The 18,285-nt window shown below is 42.7% G+C and overlaps 1 protein-coding gene across 1 annotated transcript in view; it reads right to left on the bottom strand.

Annotated features, from left to right (window-relative positions):
* LOC122063591 (guanine nucleotide exchange factor SPIKE 1) overlaps positions 1-18,285 on the bottom strand; it is a 122,820-nt gene that overhangs the window by 25,769 nt on the left and 78,766 nt on the right. The window contains exons 19-20 of the mRNA XM_042627296.1: positions 17,443-17,569; positions 890-1,083 (exon numbers count right to left, since the gene is read on the bottom strand). Coding sequence (XP_042483230.1) covers positions 890-1,083; positions 17,443-17,569 — 321 coding nt within the window. The remainder of the gene's footprint in view (positions 1-889; positions 1,084-17,442; positions 17,570-18,285) is intronic.

The following is an 18,285-nucleotide window of genomic DNA, read 5'->3' on the forward strand; positions in this document are numbered from 1 at the left end:
GTTTGGTGTTTAAAAGGAGATCAGCTTCTTCTGGGGTACTTACTTATCAGGAAATGTTGAAAGGAAAACAGGATAAAAGCCAATATGGTTAAAATATTTCCTCTTTCAATGCACCATTCTGCTGTTGTCAATATTATGATTAGTTGATCATGTCACAAGAGTCCAATGTACAGAGCAATTCAAATCAGGTTGTGGATGTCATAAAGGGGTAGGGAGGGCAGGAAAAGAGAGAAATGATCAGATTGCAATAAAAATTACAAAATCCCCATAGTTCTGAGCATCACTGTTCTTTTTTAGACTCCTAGTTTCATGCTTAAATTTCTAAAGGAAAAGAAAAAGTTCAACAGAGAAATCGTTAGTGTTCCATGGTTGAAGTCATAAAATTAGCAACAATATGCCAGGATCAAACTTCTAAATTAAGTGATGGTAACTGACAAGTCCATGATGGGAACCTGTATCTGACATCCAAATCAGCTATGATTTCAGAAACCTTACCAGAGGTTCACAACAGTGTCAAAAGCCTCACCGTAGGTTCAAGTAGTTTAAGCATTCGTATACAAATATTATTTTCATTCTAAACACAATTATAGTTCTCTTTTTTCTTTTCAATTCATTCATGATCACAGTGGTATGATATTCCAGCTTCTAGTATTTATTTTTTACATGATGCTCAGTTATTCCGTCACAATCACAGATGCAGGGTCAGGCCAAGCACTATTAATCTGTCAACAAATTTTTTGTAGTTGAAAAATATCAGATAGACAAGGTTTCTAGCTGTTCACCCCATCCAATGCTTCCAACGGAATCTCCATTCTTTTTATCCCTCCTTTCCTTTCAATTGTAAGAAGTTATGCACAATCAAAGCATTTTACATGTAAAAGAAACATACCAGCTCAAAAACTTGGCGAGGCTCGATAATGGACAAGAGGTCATAACAAAAGAAGGCTAAACTGCTGTTCAAACGTTTTGCCAAGCTTAGCCCCTTTTTGCAGCGTTCATGAACTTCTGTAAGTAGGCAATCATACAGCTGCATGATACATCTGAATACACCCTCTTTCAATTGCAATGGTGGAACATCTTCCCCTGAAGCACAAAAAAGAGGAATGACAAACTTTGAAACAAACACAAAAGATATATAAAGGCTAAATTCAGTGCTCCTTATAAAATAAGTGAAGAAAATAAGTGCAAAATAACACTATAATAGTAATAATAATAATCTTAAATGCTCACTAGACATGGAGCATGGGAGAGGCCAGATACATTGCAGAGAGATCATGGCTGGAGTTTCTGCCAGAGTTGTAAACCTGGAGCTGCAGGGATAGGGAGGATTGCCCATTGAAGAAGCTCTCCCATGCTCCATCTGCAGTGAGATCTTCCCATCTCCGCTTCTCACTACCTCTCTCCCTCTCTGTGTCAGGAGATTTCCATAACTCCAATGACTTGATTAAAATTTTTTTTGGGTGAATAATTAAATTAAATACAAGGGAGAAAAGGGGGAAGGGATGTACAATGCCATAAGGCTAACAGAGAGGAATACAACCCTATGGGGCACAGGGGGTGGGAAGTCAAGGTAGATGGCAGCATGTTCCTTGGCGAATCAAAGACTGACTTAAGGGGGGGGGAACCAAGCTTGGAGGAGACGTCAAAGTAGATGGCATTCCAAACCTTATCGAAAGATCGAGAGTTTGAGGTCCATCTACGAAGGTTACGCCCCATCCGGATAAGGCTAATAGCAGCCCCAAAGTTGAGCTTCAGGGCAGTGCCCCAAATGGATCTCCAAGAAAAAGTCATATCAATCCAAACCCAATCTCTCTAAAGGAGGAGAGGCCTTCTCCGAACAGGCCAACATTTGGCGATTTAGTTGTAGAGACCACATTCACAAGTCGGGTTCCATGATTTTAGACTTGAGTTTAAATTTCTTGCTTAAGGTTCGATGTTTCATGGTTCATGATTCAAGGTTCCACAATTTAACGGGTTAATGTTCCATAATATTTTCCGACAGATTTTCAAGGATTTTGCTGAGAACATCATTATTTCAAGCTTTGCAAGATGGACGGTTACGATGGAAAAACCTTGAAAGCAGATGGTATATTTTTGTTTATGGCAACAGGAAATGAAATATGTGTTACTAATCACAACCATCAATAATATAACCACAAAATACAAATTATAAATAACTCAGTATCATTCAAACCTCTTCTACTTCTTTCCTTCTTCTCCACTTCTTGTTCACAGGTACTGGTTTAAGATAAGGTTGTCATGGTGATGAGTAATGACCACGGTTTAAGATAGCGGATTTGAGGAGCAACATGACTTGAGCCCTCCCTCCCCATGTCCGACCACCTTCCGGTGGCTTCTACCACCAGCTCCCTCTCCTCCTCGCAGTCCCCATCCTCTTCCTGTCCTCTCAGCCCCCATCTCTCCTCCTCTCCTGCTCCTCCCCTTCCTCCTCCCAAACCTTGGAACTCCCTCTTTGGTACTGCCCCCCTCCCCTCCAGAGAAGGCCGTCCCCTGATCGGCGACAAGAAAGTAGGCGTCTGACGCACTGGTTTTCTCGAGACGAAAAACTTCAAATGGCGCAACTGATTAGTAGGCCAGTTCCTATGTAGTAGGCATCCATTCCCCATAGTCAAATCCTCTCTCAATAAGCAACGGAAAGTTCAAGGCTCAATGGAAATCTACCCTCTCGACAATGGTAGATTCCTCTTCAACTTTTCCAACGTGCACAACAATTTGAGAATGTTGGAAGGAGGATCCTGGCAGGTCGGAAAGAAACCTATTTTCCTTCATCAATTGCATCATTATACACAGCTCAACAAAGTTGATTTCAGTTCAATTCCTCTCTTGGTGGCTCTTCGCATCCTTTTTTTTATAGGTGCTTTTCCCAACCTTCCTCTCCATTTTTGGAGTCAAAAAGGTCGAGCATCATAGGCTCTATGATAGGAACTCCCCTCTTCTTTAATGAAAGAACCAAAAAGGAGAGATTAGCCTTTGCAAGAATATAAATTGAAGTATCTATCGAGATGCCTCCCGCCTCTTCTGTGACGATTATGGATAATGAAGGTTTCACATTTAACCAAGCCATCTTCAACGACTGGGTTCCCCATCATTTCTCTGTCTGTCGTGTAGTTGTACACAACTCGAAGACTTGCCTTCCAGCTCCTCGAGTTATTGAAATCACTTCGACAACTCCAGTCGACCATAACACTCTTGCTATTGTCGCCGATCAAGATATTCCTACTGTTCCCATAGCCTCTGAAGAAGGAGCCATCCCCCATTCCCACAGCTCCATTTACCCCCTTGAATCCTCTCTGTTGTCTCATAGGATCCTAGCCATGGTCGAAGGTCGAGGTGGAGGTGGAGCAGGAGCCATTGTGCTCATAAAAATCATTTTTCGAATTTCGACTTCCCTCGCGACCACTCAATGCTGAGAGATTCCTCTTCCAATGGATATACGATCCCATCTCATTCAACTGTTGGGCACAACAGCTTTGAAGCCATTTGATCCCTTGGTCCTTAAATGGTGAAACCAAGAAATATATAGTTTCCTGCTACCTATGCATCCCCAGAAGGCCCCCCTCGTCACCTCCGCTATTGTCTCTGGAAATCCCCACCCTCTAATCCCTCCCTTCAACCCAATGACTTCTACTCTACCCCAGAACTCGCAGAGCAATACTTTACCTGTGTCCCCTACTCCAACCAACCCCCTTTGTGACCCCCTTCCTTTTTTCAAAACCTTTCTCCCCACATCTTGTCCCTCCCAATATGGGCCCCACCCATCATCACTCCATCTTAACCTATTCCATCGCCCCCTCTCTTGGCCTACTCTCACTCGACTCTTATGGCCCATATACCCTCTCAGCCCACCCAATTAACCTCCCAACCCAACCCCGATCTTCTTGGCACTTAACCCACACCCATTCAAGCTTGGCCCGACCCAGTTCCCTCATCCTTCGACCAAACCACGTCCCCCTTCAGGGGTAGACCCAACCTTCCCGCCCATTCCCTAGCTCAGGTCCAAGACCCGGCTCTCTTCTCGAGCTCTCCTTCCCTGCTTGACATCAACCATACCACTTCGCATCATGTTGTGACCCCTTTGATCCCACAATAGCTCCTTAACACCACCACTTCCCTGACGACCTTTTAGGTATGTCCGACTGCTGTCATCACCAACTCCACATTCACCGAATACTCCTCGTTACTTCAAAGTTACAGCATTAGCTCAGTCCCCTGATCAATTCACCTCAACCGCAAGCCCCCTTGTTGCAGCAGCTGGTTCCTTCAATGCATCAACAGATCCCTTTGTCTCAGCTTTAGGTCTCTTCAACACATCAACTAACCTCTCTACTTCATCTAGACACCATCATCCCCTCGTCGAGCCTCCATATTGCTCTTACATTGCTTAGAAACTAGCTCGATTGATTAAGTCCCCTTGCTCCATCCAAATTCAACAAGAGATCTTCACAGATTCCCCTCGCGTCATTAAGGATCCATAAATTTTCGCTCTTGCACCCTAAGAGAGTACCGTAGATGCTGGAGAAGATGTGCCTCCTCCAGCAAAGACAATGTGAGTATCAAGTCCCTTTGCTCCATCCAAATTCCACAAGAGATCATCACAGAGTCCCCTTGCCTCACTAAAACTTCACCAATTCTCGCTCTCCCACCCTAAGAGAGTATCGTAGACGCCGCAGAAGACACGCCTCCTCCAACAAAGATAGTACTGTACTCACCCCCTCTGAGCCCTTATTGCTCCCACAACTCAATGATCCTCTAGATCATATGGAACGTGCGTGGCCTAAACACTTTGGCCAAGCTAGCAATCATTTGTACCCAAATCAAAGAGTCTCGCACTGTCCTTTGTTATCTCCTCGAAACGAGAGCCCTTAAAGCCAATGCCCTTCGTGTCGCCTCCTCCATCACACCCTACTGGTCTCTCCTTTCCAAGTATTCTGATAACCCAATGGGTGCATTTGGGTCTTATGGAACCCCTCTATCCTCCATGTTACTGCTTTCTTCTCTTACTCTCAATTCATCCACCTTTCCATATCTTTTCCTAATAGCACCACAAATCTTTTCTTGTCTTTTCGTTTTCTTTGGGTTAACCTCCACTCCATTGCTTCCCAAGCTGGCTCCCGTCCCTTGCGTTAGGCGGAGATTTCAACATCATTAGATTCACTCATGAAAAGCAGGATAGTACCTCCATTGATCTTTTGTTGGTACAAAACTTTAACTCCTGCCTTGAGGACATTATTATGCAAAACCTGTGTTGGTTTGGAATCAAATTAACCTAGCATAATAGGTGAAGAGGCTCTAGCAGAACTGCTTGCACGCTAGACACAATTCTGACCAACAAAGCTTTACTCGTCTCCTTTTCTGCCACCTATGCCAACTAAAAACCTTCTCGGTATATATGATCATGGTCCCACTTCTATTTTCGTTTAGCCTTACATCTCCTTTGGTCCCAAGCCCCTTTAAGTTCTTCGATATGTGATCCCTTCAATCTTATTTCCTCCCCGTTATCAGAGGCACCTCGGACATGCTAGTCCAAGCTTTCTCCTCCCCCCCCCCCAATTGCTTTCTCCAAGAAGTTAAAGAATGTCAAAAGTGCTCTTAAAGAATAGAATTCCTCTTTTGGCAACATCACTTCCTGCATCACTGATATAATCTGGCCTCCATTCAAGCTCATTTGTAGATAGACATCCATAACCTTCTTGTTGATGAAAAGAAAGCTTCCTCCCCTGATCTCCCCTCCCTCCTTCCTCAAAAAGAGAGCTTGCTCAAGCAAAAGTCCGGCATTAAATGACTTGAGCTTGGTGATTCCAACTTTGCTTAATTCCGCAAATCCACGAAGGCCAAAACCAACATCAATTCCATTCCCTCACTTACTATCAAATATGGCTCCCTTCTTATCTCCCTTGAAGCCATCAAATTGGAAGTTGCTTTTGTACTTTTTAGAAATCTTTCTTTCTTTCCCCCATCCTTGCTATTGATAACGCCCACAAAGCCAATAAAGTCCCCGAGCCCGATGCTTTTAGTATGGGTTTCTCCTCCCCCTGATGAGACATTAGTGGTTGTGACCTCAAAAAGGCAATCAATAGCTTCTTCTTTAATCCTACTCAAATTCAAAGGGTTAACTATACCTTCTTCTGCCTCATTCCCAAAACAGAGAGTGTTTCCTCCGTGTTTGACTTCAAGCCCATCTCCCTCTGCAAACTTCTTTATAAATTTATTGTCAAAATCCTCCCTAGGCTGCTCCATTTTGCCATTGACTCCCTTGTCAGTGATAATCAGTCCACCTTCATCGTTGGCAGAAGTATTGCTGACAGCATCATCCTGTGTCATGAAATTGCTTTGAGATCGAACTTGGAAAAGATATTTGCATGGGCCAGTTGGAGAAGTAAGGCCGGACGAGATGGGAGTGGGAACTTGTCATCAGCCAAGAAGAAATTTAAGGGCTGATAATTAATCACCATTCTCATTTTTCCACAAATCTGTTCCGTCCGCTTGTTGACATAAAATGCTTGACATGCCCATAGGGAGAGAGTTGGTTCCAAAAGACCTTGAGACTGCAGCTGTTGGGAATCCAAATACCCTTTCCTTGTCAAGTATGGTGAAGCTCTTAGTGATGAATCCAAATACCCTTTCCTTGTCAAGTATAATGATGATAAGGTCACTCCTCAATCTTCACCTCCTACTTCCTCCATGTTGTATGTATACACCAGGCTCTTCTTCTTCTTCTCCTCTTAAACAATTCCCTAGTCCTGGTGACTCAGGCCCCGATACTCATGGTGTTCGGCATGTTTGGAAAATTAAGCCTCCAATTCATCCCACTGGACAACTTTCAGAAATTTCCCCAAATATTTTGATTTATGTGACTGTGAATCTTGTCTCCATGACTCAGATGATGAACATACTTATTCCACTAGGTATCGTTCTTCAAGACGGAAGTCTTCCCAACAGACCTTACGAGCCCTTTATGAGTCAAGAGATTCTATAGTTGGCCCTCTTAGTGATGAATCCAAATACCGAAAGGCATTACTGTCCATTGCATATGGTATCCAGGAACACAGAAGGTAGCTTTGGTCTATCTTCTGGAGTTATTCCAAGCTACCAAAATCCTGCTTTGAGATCGAACTTGGTATCTGTATGGTATCTATGCCGGTCTACATGTGTCGGTCTACATGAGAAAGATAGGATAAGTGATCTGTCACTTTATGTCACTTTCTTATCTTCTTGTTCTTTGTGAAAGTTGATAGCGTACGTGTCCATAGACATCGTGTCTATAACCTTAATGGGTTTGGCATATGATTCAGGTATAAGTTGGACTGACACATGTGGAAGGGAGATGGCATGGCAAGGTGGAGGAGATTTTTCAGAGGGAGTTGTTGGAAGGGAAGCAAAAGGAATTATTTGGTAGAAGGGATCAGATTCCTCGAAATCGGAGAAAGAAGACTCTGGGTCTGAGTCAGTTTGGAAAATTAAGCCTCCAATTCGTCCCATTGGACAACTTTCAGAAATTTCCCCAGCAGAAGCAGCTTTGAATTGGCAACCAGAGAATGTTGTCGTCCAAAATCAATACTTTGAGCGCATTCTTGCTCAGAAACAAACTCAAGGCACACTGACGCATCATGATCATCTTCTCCAGTCTTTAAGACGAGAAATTGATCAAGTTCATGCGGAACTGGCTGGAATTGCTTCATATGTGACAGATACCACTACTGCCTTTGCGTCGGGTCTTGATTTTGGTATGGGGTAAAAGGGGGAGCTGATGCAGGAGACCTGTGTTGGGTATTGGGAGGATTTTGAATTTCAGGGTCATCATCTATCTCTAAACCATGAGTATGTGGGTTAGGACCTTCATTCATAAAAGAAGGAAGAGGTTTTGATTGGGCAGATTTCCTCTCCCGACCTACTTCAACCTTTTCAGTTATACCTCTGCTCTTCACTATAACCCCGGGAGCCTCCTCTTCTTCTCAACCCCCACCAGTTTGCTATAACCTTTGTTGCTCTCTCCCACCAAACCTCCCACATGAAATACTACAAGATCTAACCCTAAGAAAGGTTATTTCTTACAGTAAAACCATAGCAATCCAACTTCTCGAAGTCACTCTTCGACGAGAAGGATTATCCTTACCTAGAAGTTCTTTCCACCCAGACTACCCTTTTCTCACCCTGTTCACCTTTACTACCCTACTAGAACTTCAGGATCTTCCCCTTATCTACAAATGTATCTTTTGGCATCTCTGCTCAGCTTACACCATTCCCTTAAGCCTTCCCTTCACCACTATCCACTGGTATACCTCCCGTTGGATGTTTCCTATCCAAGGTCATCCACGTCTCAACCTTACAATTCTCAATTTCCTCAGCCTCTTTGCTCCTATAGATAGTAGTTTAACCTCTTCTCTTCCTATCTTCCAAACGCTATTGAAGAATACCCCAACAAAAACTACATTATCATCCTTTTTCATCGACCTCTCCTCATTCACCAGACCCTTAAAAACCTATAGCTCTGCCATTACATCCATTACAATCCAAATTTCCAAGTGTTTGAAGTCAAACCATATGACCTCTTCACAACCCGAGTCCAGCACAGAAGTGAATGGAGATCCTTTTTACACACTATGTGTGCTGCAAATAATGTCTCTCCAAATCAAGTTTCAGCCCCTCTCTTTCTTCGAATGGATACGGCATGGGACCTTCATCAAACAAGTAGACTCCCTGACCCTCGCATCGAACAGCTACTGAAAGCCTATAATGATTGGCTCATTGACACTGCCAGTACCTACCTGGACAGCCGTTTTGATAGTTCGGATGCCTATCTTATTTCTTTGTGAAAAATGTATTGTATTGTCTTGATAATTATTGGTATCTGTATGGTATCTATGTCGGTCTACATGAGAAAGATAGGATAAGTGGTCTGTCACTTTATTATCTTCTTGTTCTTTGTGAAAGTTGACAGGATAAGTGGTTTGTCACTTTATGTCACTTTCTTATCTTCTTGTTCTTTGTGAAAGTTGATAGCATACGTGTCCATAGACGTGTCAGGGTTTGCATATTTGTAATGATCTATAAATAGCCTCAGAATATGAATGAAAGTAAGCTTGTGTGTGTTTGCTTGCCTAACACTTTGAGTAAAAATGGTAACAGAGCCAGTCTTCTCGTTCCCCGGCTAAACTCCTCTTCTGGCCGTCACTCTTCTTCAGATTGAACCTGTTTTAGCTAAAGATACAGTCTAGGCCATGCCCTTTTGCAAGTAATCCCTGCTTATGGTTCCTACTGTCAGAAAAAGACCCTTGAGCGGGTGGGCTTTCAGGCTAAGGATGCCGTTTTGTGCCCTTTTTTGCTCGGGTTGCTCTGAAGTTAGGTACTATGATCAAGGGGGTTCTTAATCGGCCTCGACTAGCAGTGTCTTTACCTAATTCAGCTTCTCCGATGTGTTTTACTTCAAACGACCATTGAGAGAACCACTGAGCCCATCGGAGAAGTTGTGCATGAGGGAGAACTTTCTGTCGGAATTCAAGCACGCGAGGGAAGCTTAACATCTCTAGTTCAACAAGAAACTTATGACCAATGAGATGGAATTGGAATTTTTCAATGCCTCGTCTGACTGCAATAATTTCTTTGAAAGTGGAGTGATAATGAGCTTCTGAAGGCTTAAAAGATCCACTCTTGTAACCACAAACAGTTCTCAATCTTGTTGAATTGTTTTCTTTAAGAAGAATCGCACCCCAGTGAGTGTTACTTGCATCTATTTGCAAAATTCTTTTACCATCAGATGGGAATTTGGAGGGTAGGGAGATTTTCTGAGAGCTACTTTAATGCATGGATAGCAGCAGTATGAGCTAAAGACCAAGGAGGAGCTTTCTTTCTCAAAAGTTGATGAAGCAGGGAGGAATGCTTGATTTGTTGGGGGAGAAATTCTGTCATGTAGTTCACAATTCCAAGAAAGATTTGGACTTGATTCTTTGTCAGAGGGCCATCAAGAAAATGTTGGAGAGATGTGGCAATATGAGGTTGAAGTTCATATTTTCCTTTTGAGATGGATACCCCAAAGAAATCAATGGAAGGGACACCAATTCGCATCTTCGTGGGAGAGAGCATAAGACCATATTCTTGAACAATTTTATGAAATTGCTGGAGGAGATGTAGAAGTTCTGTCTCATCTCTGGAGAAGAGAAGAATATCATCAATATATATATATAAGTGCATGGTCTTGTATAGGAGCAAAGATTTTCATCATGGCTCTCTGAAACATTGATGGAGCTGTTTTCAAGCCGAAATGCATTACTGTCCATTGCATATGGTATCCAGGAACACAGAAGGCGGCTTTTGGTCGATCTTCTGGAGTTATTCCAAGCTGCCAAAATCCTGCTTTGAGATCGAACTTGGAAAAGATATTTGCATGGACCAGTTGGAGAAGTAAGGCCGAACGAGATGGGAGTGGGAACTTGTCATCAGCCAAGAAGAAATTTAAGGGCTAATAATTAATCACCACTCTCATTTTTCCACGAATCTATTCCGTCCGCTTGTTGACATAAAATGCTTGACATGCCCATGGGGAGAGAGTTGGTTCCAAAAGACATTGAAACTGCAGCTGTTGGATTTCATGAACGGCCAATGTAAGATGTTCTGGATTCATGCCAGGATGGCTGGCTTTTGTCGGATTGACATCTTCATTTTTCTTGAAGGGCAAAGTAATGAAGCAGTCAGAGTTCTACCACAGAAGATGTGAGCACTTAGTGAGGAACTCTGTATGAGAATATGCACAAGATGTTGAAAGAATTTTTTCTTTGATATTTTCAAAAGGAGATAAAACCTGCAAGAAAAAAATTAGAAATAGGGGACCAAGGAAGAAGTTGTTTATAAACAAGACCTTAAGGAGTCCAATGAAGGGGAAGTTGGCTAAGAACATCAAAACCTATGATGAGGTCTTTTCCAGGAAAATGGGTTCCTAAAACTGTATGGGTAAAAGACAAAGTAGGGAAGAGTTGGATTTTTATAGGATGTCTAGACACAAGGTTGATATGGAAGGTTTCACCATTGGCTGCTAAAAATGGGAGAGGAGGTTCTTGGGACTTCCAAAGATGGTTAGGAAAAACTTTTGGAGCCATGATGGTGGTAGCTACACCTGTATCTAAAAAGGCTATAACCTTAATGGGTTTGGCATATGATTCAGGTATAAGCTGGACTGACACATGGGGAAGGGAGATGGCATGGCAAGGTGGAGGAGATCTTTCAGAGGGAGTTGTTGGAAGGGAAGCAAAAGGAATTATTTGGTAGAGGGGATCAGATTCCTCGGACTAGGAGAAAGAAGACTCTGGGTCTGAGTCAGTTTCTGGGAAATCAATAGCGAAGAGAGAGAGCTCTGTGGGTGATTCATCAAGAGAGTACAAAGACTCAAGATCTGCATCATGGAGGTCTTCTTGGTGAAGAGAAGACAACATATGCTTAACCTTGTCTTTTTTCCGAGAGAAGAGGAAATTCTTGGCAAAATGTCCTTTTCCACAAACATAGCAAGAGGAGGATTTGTTCCTTCCTCTGAATTGTTTTTTCCGAAGGAATCTCCATTTTTTTCCTAAACTTTGGAGATTTGAAGTGGAAGTGCCTCTTTTTGTGCTTCCGATGTTGAGAGAAGGGTGGAAACTTTTTGCAATGGGAAGGCTTTTTGGTGGAACAATCACAGGAGTTGTCACCTTTGCATTTGATCATGAGATAAGAGGTGTCACAGGCGTAAGAGACCTTGTTAGATCTATCTTGTAAATCCTTCCAAACTTTTTTGATGTTGCAAAGTTTGTCAAGGCCAGTAAGAGCATAACTGTAAAGAGAACCAATAGAGCAAGAAGCTAAAGAAATATTTTGGGTTCTCAGAAACTGTTGAGTATCTACACCAAGAGGTTCTGGAAGAAAGATCTGCTTAAGGTTTTCATCATCAAGACCGCCAATCTTGTGAAACCGATCTGTCATTCGGGAGAAATGTTTATCAGGATCTGATCTGTTAAGTGAGCAGCACTTCATTTGAAGAAATTCTTCATGTGCCTTTGAAAGATCATTTGAGACTGGACCCAAGAATTCCTGATAGAGAGTGGTAATAAATTGGCTTTCTGTAAGCTGGACAATTTGAAGTTGTCGGTAAGCACCAAGAGCTAAATACCATTCTCTAAGTTTTCCTTGAAGTCTGGCAACAAATTTGGACAAGACAATCCCGGTGGTAGCTCCTTCCTGGAGTAATTATGCATTTATCTAGGAGTGAAAATCTGCAATTCTTGATGCCCATTTTGAGACAGGAATATCATCCAGGGTAAAGAATTGTTTTGGGTCTTGATTTTGGTATGGGGTAAAAGGGGGAGCTGGTGCACGAGGCCTATGTTGCATATCGGGAGGATTTTGAATTTCAGGGTCATCATCCATCTCTGAAACATGAGGAGTAGGTGGGTTAGGACCTTCATTCATAAAAGAAGGAAGAGGTTTTGATAGGGTTAGGTTTGTAAGGAACTCAGATAAAACATTTTCTGAGGGGTTGATGATGGTATGGATGGACTGGGTATTTTGTGTAGAAGTTGTACCAGTACCAGGAGGAGCAGATGGCTGAGGTGGATTAGGTGGATTTTTTGGTACCGGAGGTGGAGGAGCTTGGTAAGAAACCGTCATAGGATATGGGGCGAAAGAAGGTGGAGTGTCTTGGAGGGCATCTGTATGAGAATATGCACAAAATGTTGAAAGAATTTTTTCTTTGATATTTTCAAAAAGGAGATAAACTTGCAAGAAAAAGATTAGAAACAGGGGACCAAGGAAGAAGTTGTTGTTTATAAACAAGACCTTGGCACTATGACAGGAAGGGGTTGTTGTCAACTTGTTGCAGAAGAGGGAGGATGTGTCCTTTGAAGACTATGGAGTTGAGCTTCAAGATATCTGAGATGCTTTTCCTTTTGTCCAATAAGCGCAAAGGCAGTAGTGGTATCTGCCACATTTGAAGCAATTCCAGCCAGTTCCGCATGAACTTGATCAATTTCTCATCGTAAAGACTGGAGAAGATGATCATGATGCATCAGTGTGCCTTGAGTTTGTTGAGTCTGAGCAAGAATGCGCTCAAGGTATTGATTTCGGATGACAGCATTCTCTGCTTTCCAATTCAAAGCTGCTTCTGCTGAGAAAATTTCTAAAAGTTGTCCAGTGGGACGAATTGGAGGCTTAATTTTCCAAACATGCCGAACACCATGAGTATCGAGGCCTGAGTCACCAGGACCAGGGAATTGTTTAAGAGGAGAAGAAGAAGAAGAACCTGGTGCATACATACAACATGGAGGAAGAGTAGGACATGGTAGATCTGGCTTTGGGGGAGGTTTGCAAGTAGGAGGTGAAGATTGAGGAGTGACCTTATCATCACTATACTTGACAAAAAAAGGGTATTTGGATTCATCACTAAGAGGGCCAACAGTAGAATCTCCTGACTCATAACGGGCTCGTAAGGTCTGTTGGGAAGACTTCCGTCTTGAAGAACGATACATAGTGGAATAAGTATCTTCACCATCTGAGTCATGGAGACAAGATTCACAGTCACATAAATCAAAATATTTACGACCAATAACTGGATCTTGAAAAATAGTAAATAGGGCCACCGTGAGCATCAAAAGATTGTATGGGAATCTTTTCAGAGATTATTCCGAAAGAGGTTGGAAAAGTGGGAGAAATAGATTGAGGTCTCGGAGGAGGAAACCTAATTTCGACTTCTCCGTTGGAGTGCCGAATATATTGAGGATCAGTAGACTGAATGGGTTCTGCAGGGGTTTGTTGATGAGAACTGGAGACATGTTGTTCATATGCTGTTACCCAAGAAGAAGGAAGAAGACGAAGAAGTTCGTCTCGAGGAATTTGTCTAGGGACATAGGTACAACAAGGGACTTGTGTAGAGTCCATAATTATGAACAAGGCGTCCTCTTGATGGCCTGTAAGGAGATCAAAAGCATGATTCTGCAGGCGATAGGCCATTTGGTAGTGTAGAGTGGCTACCTGGGTTGTAGCTATCTGAGGAGCACCAGTAATCTAGACTTGGAACTTAAGGGTAGTGGGAAGATGAGGATCCGAAAGAGGAATATTGAAGTTGGGGTATAAAGTTAAAAAAACCATTTCTGCATTCAGGGTAGTCTGAACAATGGCGATTACAGCATGTTGATACTGCAAGAACTGACTGTCAAGAAGGGCTATACGAGAAATCATAGTTGTCATGGCGTCACCTAGGCGTCGCCAAGGCGGCACCAAGGCAGCTATTTGGAGTCCTGGCTGAAAAAGAAGTTCATGGTTGTGCTACAATTTACGTGAATCATAAATGGCGGTCGACATTGGCTGATAGGCGGTAGGCATGGCACCGCCATGGACGCCAAGTCATGCCTGATTCACTAGGCGGTCGATTTTTTGTAAAATGCAGGGTGATTTTGATAGGGCGATTTTGATTTTTGATGATTTGATATTGTTTAATGTTGGTTTTATATGTTATAGAGTATATATTGTAGGATTGTAGCATGTTAAATAACTTTAAAAAATAGGAAAAATAAAAAAGTAACATACTAAATAACTTTAGAAAATGGGGAAAATAAAAAATGACACATGGGCGATTTGACCTCCATGGCAACGCCATAACGAGCGATTCATCGCCAAATCGATTAGCCACTCCTCCACCGCCTTGGATCGATTTAACGCCGTGATAACTATGCGAGAAACCACGGGAAGACCTTTCCGTCCATGGAAAGAGAGCAAATTTGATTGCTCTGAAATGGAGGTGGGTATAACCTTGTTGGGTCCACTGAGGAATCAGGTCTAGAGGTATTTCAAGGGTGAACAATTGTTCCTTTTCCGTAGCCAGAATCTAAAACTGGTCAAAGTGAGAAGCCTGAACCAATTCCTTTAGAGGGGGAGTCTTCTTCGGTTTCAGAAGAGCTGTCCATCGGGAAGAAGACTGAACCTTTGGGAAAACAGTGTAAGGATTAAAAAGAGAAGGGGTAGAAGGAATAACCTGATCGTCGGGAACATATGATAATTCATAAAGGTAGTCTAGGGAAGAAGAAGAAGATCGGGAAGAAGTAGATCGTCAAGGGGAAGAGAAAAGAGAAGAAGAATGCGACGGTGAAGCCACGGGAAAGAAAGGAAAATAAAAGGGGACATGCTCCAAATCTGAATGCCAAACCCATTAAGGTTATAGCCTTTTTAGACACAGGTGCGGCTACCACCATCATGGCTCCAAAAGTTCTTCCTAACCATCTTTGGAAGTCCCAAGAACCTCCTCTCCCATTTTTAGCAGCCAATGGTGAAACCTTCCATATCAACCTCGTGTCCAAACATCCTATAAAAATCCAACTCTTCCCTACTTTGTCTTTTACCCATACAGTTTTAGGAACCCATTTTCCTGGAAAAGACCTCATCATAGGTTTTGATCTTTACTAATGTAGGAAAGGATGCCCCCTCTCTCCTTTCCTCTTCTCCCTCGCCCTCAAGGTCCTCTCTAGATCCATTCATCTTCTACCGACCAGCATCTCATTTCTCCCATCCCAAGTGGTGAGTCCTCAAGCTCACCCACCTTGCCTTCGCGGACGATCTAATGATCTTCTCCAAATTCGATTCCCTCTCCACCTTGACCATCATGTCCTTCCTCCATCAATTTGAATCCCTTTCCGACCTCTGTATTAACCTCCTCAAATCCTTCCTTTTCCTGGTTGGGGCCTCTAAAGCCTCCAAGCTCACCCCCATAAGCGAACATGTTTCTCCTGGGTTTGCTTCCTATAAAATACCTTGGCTTGCCCCTTATGTTCCCCTATGTTGGACCACATCTAGAAAAGGCTCCAACTCTGGAAAGGCAAGCTCCTTTCCTACATTGGTCACCTTGAGCTCATCAGATTGGTGCTTCAATCTTGTTACATCTATTGGTCTAGCATCTTTAAGCTCCTTGGAGCCACCATTAAAGAGGTGGAATCCCCAATGTGCACCTTCCTTTGGCAAGGTGTTGAGTCTTCTAGATTCATCCATCCCATCCGATGGTCTTCCATTAGCCATCCTTATAAGGAAGGGGGTTTAGATCTCTGAAGGCTTGAACATGCTAACTACTCTGACATCGTTAAGCTCATTTAGAAACTTGTTTCCAAGCAAACCAGCATTTGGGAGTCTTGGGTCTACTCCTACCTCCTTAGGAATGATTCCCTCTACATTGTGTCCCCTGCCTCTAATTTTTCCTGGGTCTAGCATTAGATTCTTACTGCTAAACCCACAGCTCTTAAGGCCATTCTTCTTCCATTAGCGATGGTTCTTCCACTTCCCTTTGGTTAGACAATTGGCATCCCTCTGAAGTTCTCTATTCTATTGTGGGTGTCAAATCAGTTAACTACTCTGGTTTGCCTAGAGATGCTATTATGGATTACATTCATCTCCAATGGCTCCTGGTCCCCCCAGCCTCTCCCACCCTCTCCATCATTTGGTCATCCCTCCCGTCCCCCTCCACTTCCAGGAGGTATAATGATGTCCGAACTCCCTCCCCCTCTCATAGCTTCTCCTACCAATTTGCTTGGGATCTGGCCCACCAACACGGCCCTTTTCCCCTTGGCATACGATTGTTTGGTTCAGCGATCACATTCTCCGTCACAGCTTCACCATTTGGAGAGGTCTTTCCAACGTCATTCCCACCTAGGCCTTCCTCGTGTACCATCGTATTAATGTCCCCCCTACTTGCTATCTTAGTTGGAATGGAGAGGAAGATGCTGATAATCTCTTCTTCAGGTGCCCCATCCCTTCTAGGGTATAGAAGAAAGTTCTCAATAGCTGCTAGCCAATGAGAAAAAGACTTCTCCCTCTTCGGAGGGAGTGGATCTGGATCGATAGGACTTTTGCAGGTAACTCTATTTGCGACATAGCTGGGAAGCTCGCCTTCGGTGCCTCCATCAGTCACATCTAGATTGAACACAATCTCCATATATGAACCTCCAACTCTCGGTCATTTGATAAAATTTGGAAGGCCATCTTTTTTAATGTTAGTTCGAAAATTGCTTCGATCCCTCCTTGCTCTGTAAGGAATTCCCCAAGGAACAAGCTCATTGTTGTGTCCTAGGGTCTCCCCTCCACTATTTTGCCCCCTCCCCCTTCTCCTTAGTGGGCTATTAGCTTTTGCTCTATTTTTATTTTCCTCTCCCTTTGGGACCTTGTATATTTCTTTCCCCTTCCTCTTGGTAATGAATTTATTATTCACCCAAAAAAAGTATCATTTATATTTTCAGAAAATAGAGACTAAATGTAGTTATGTCAGTGAAATCCAAATGATTGAACTTTGTAGATATAGGTTTGAGGTATTGTCTTTGTTGACCAATAATTAAAGCTCAAAATTTAAATGACATGCTTTAAACAACTAGCAGCCATATAAAATTCTAAGAAGTATCAGGGGAAAAAATTCCACAAATTTGCAGCTACCTAAAGGAAGAGTATGATAGGAAAGCCTGGCCTGCTCTAGAGCCATGGACTTTACAATTAGCTCCAAGAAAAACCAAGCCATTGCCAAGACATCATCATAAACTGGACCAACACGATAGCCTTTAGCCTGAACATAAGAATGCAAAGCAAATCAATCAGAAATTAAGAAAATAGAAAGCCATTCCAAAAAAATGACTGCATTGGCTGCATTCTGAGCATTATGTAAATTTTCATTGCACCTAAATACACAATATACCACAATAAGACAAAACATAAAATCTCATACTTCTTTTCTTAATTAAAACATAAGAAAATAAACTAGCAAGATTTTTGATGCAGGTGCACAGCCTTGAACCAATCAAAACCCATTTGGGTATCCAGATAGAGATGAACCGGATCCAATTAGGTCTTTGGCTAGTAGGATTGTTTGGGATTTTATTTCAATTTACATGCTGTTGAGTTTTAGGAGTAAGGGTATTTTAGTCCTATCATGTTATATTATGTATTAGGGTTGATCAGCGCAGGGTACAGAGGTATTTCCTATCCCTGCCTAAACAACGGAACTTATATAAATCAAAGGGACCGACCTGCGGCAGATCATCCTGGTCAGAGCCGTAGGTTAGTTCACCTCTTTTGGGACTGATTTGTGCTCTCGCCTCTCTCCTCTCTCCTCTCTCCTCCCTTCTCTCTTCTGTCTTCTTCTTTTCTTTTTCTCCCTTCCTTCTTTTCTTGGTTTGATTGCAGGATTCTGGAATTGTAACATGGTACCAAAGCCTCTGTGATCAAACCTAGAGTTCACCTAGAGTTCATAAATTCCTCTCTGCTGATTTCTTTCTTCCGCTG

Source organism: Macadamia integrifolia, unplaced genomic scaffold (genome assembly GCF_013358625.1).
Source record: "Macadamia integrifolia cultivar HAES 741 unplaced genomic scaffold, SCU_Mint_v3 scaffold1372, whole genome shotgun sequence".
In the NCBI taxonomy this organism is placed as follows: Eukaryota; Viridiplantae; Streptophyta; class Magnoliopsida; order Proteales; family Proteaceae; genus Macadamia; species Macadamia integrifolia.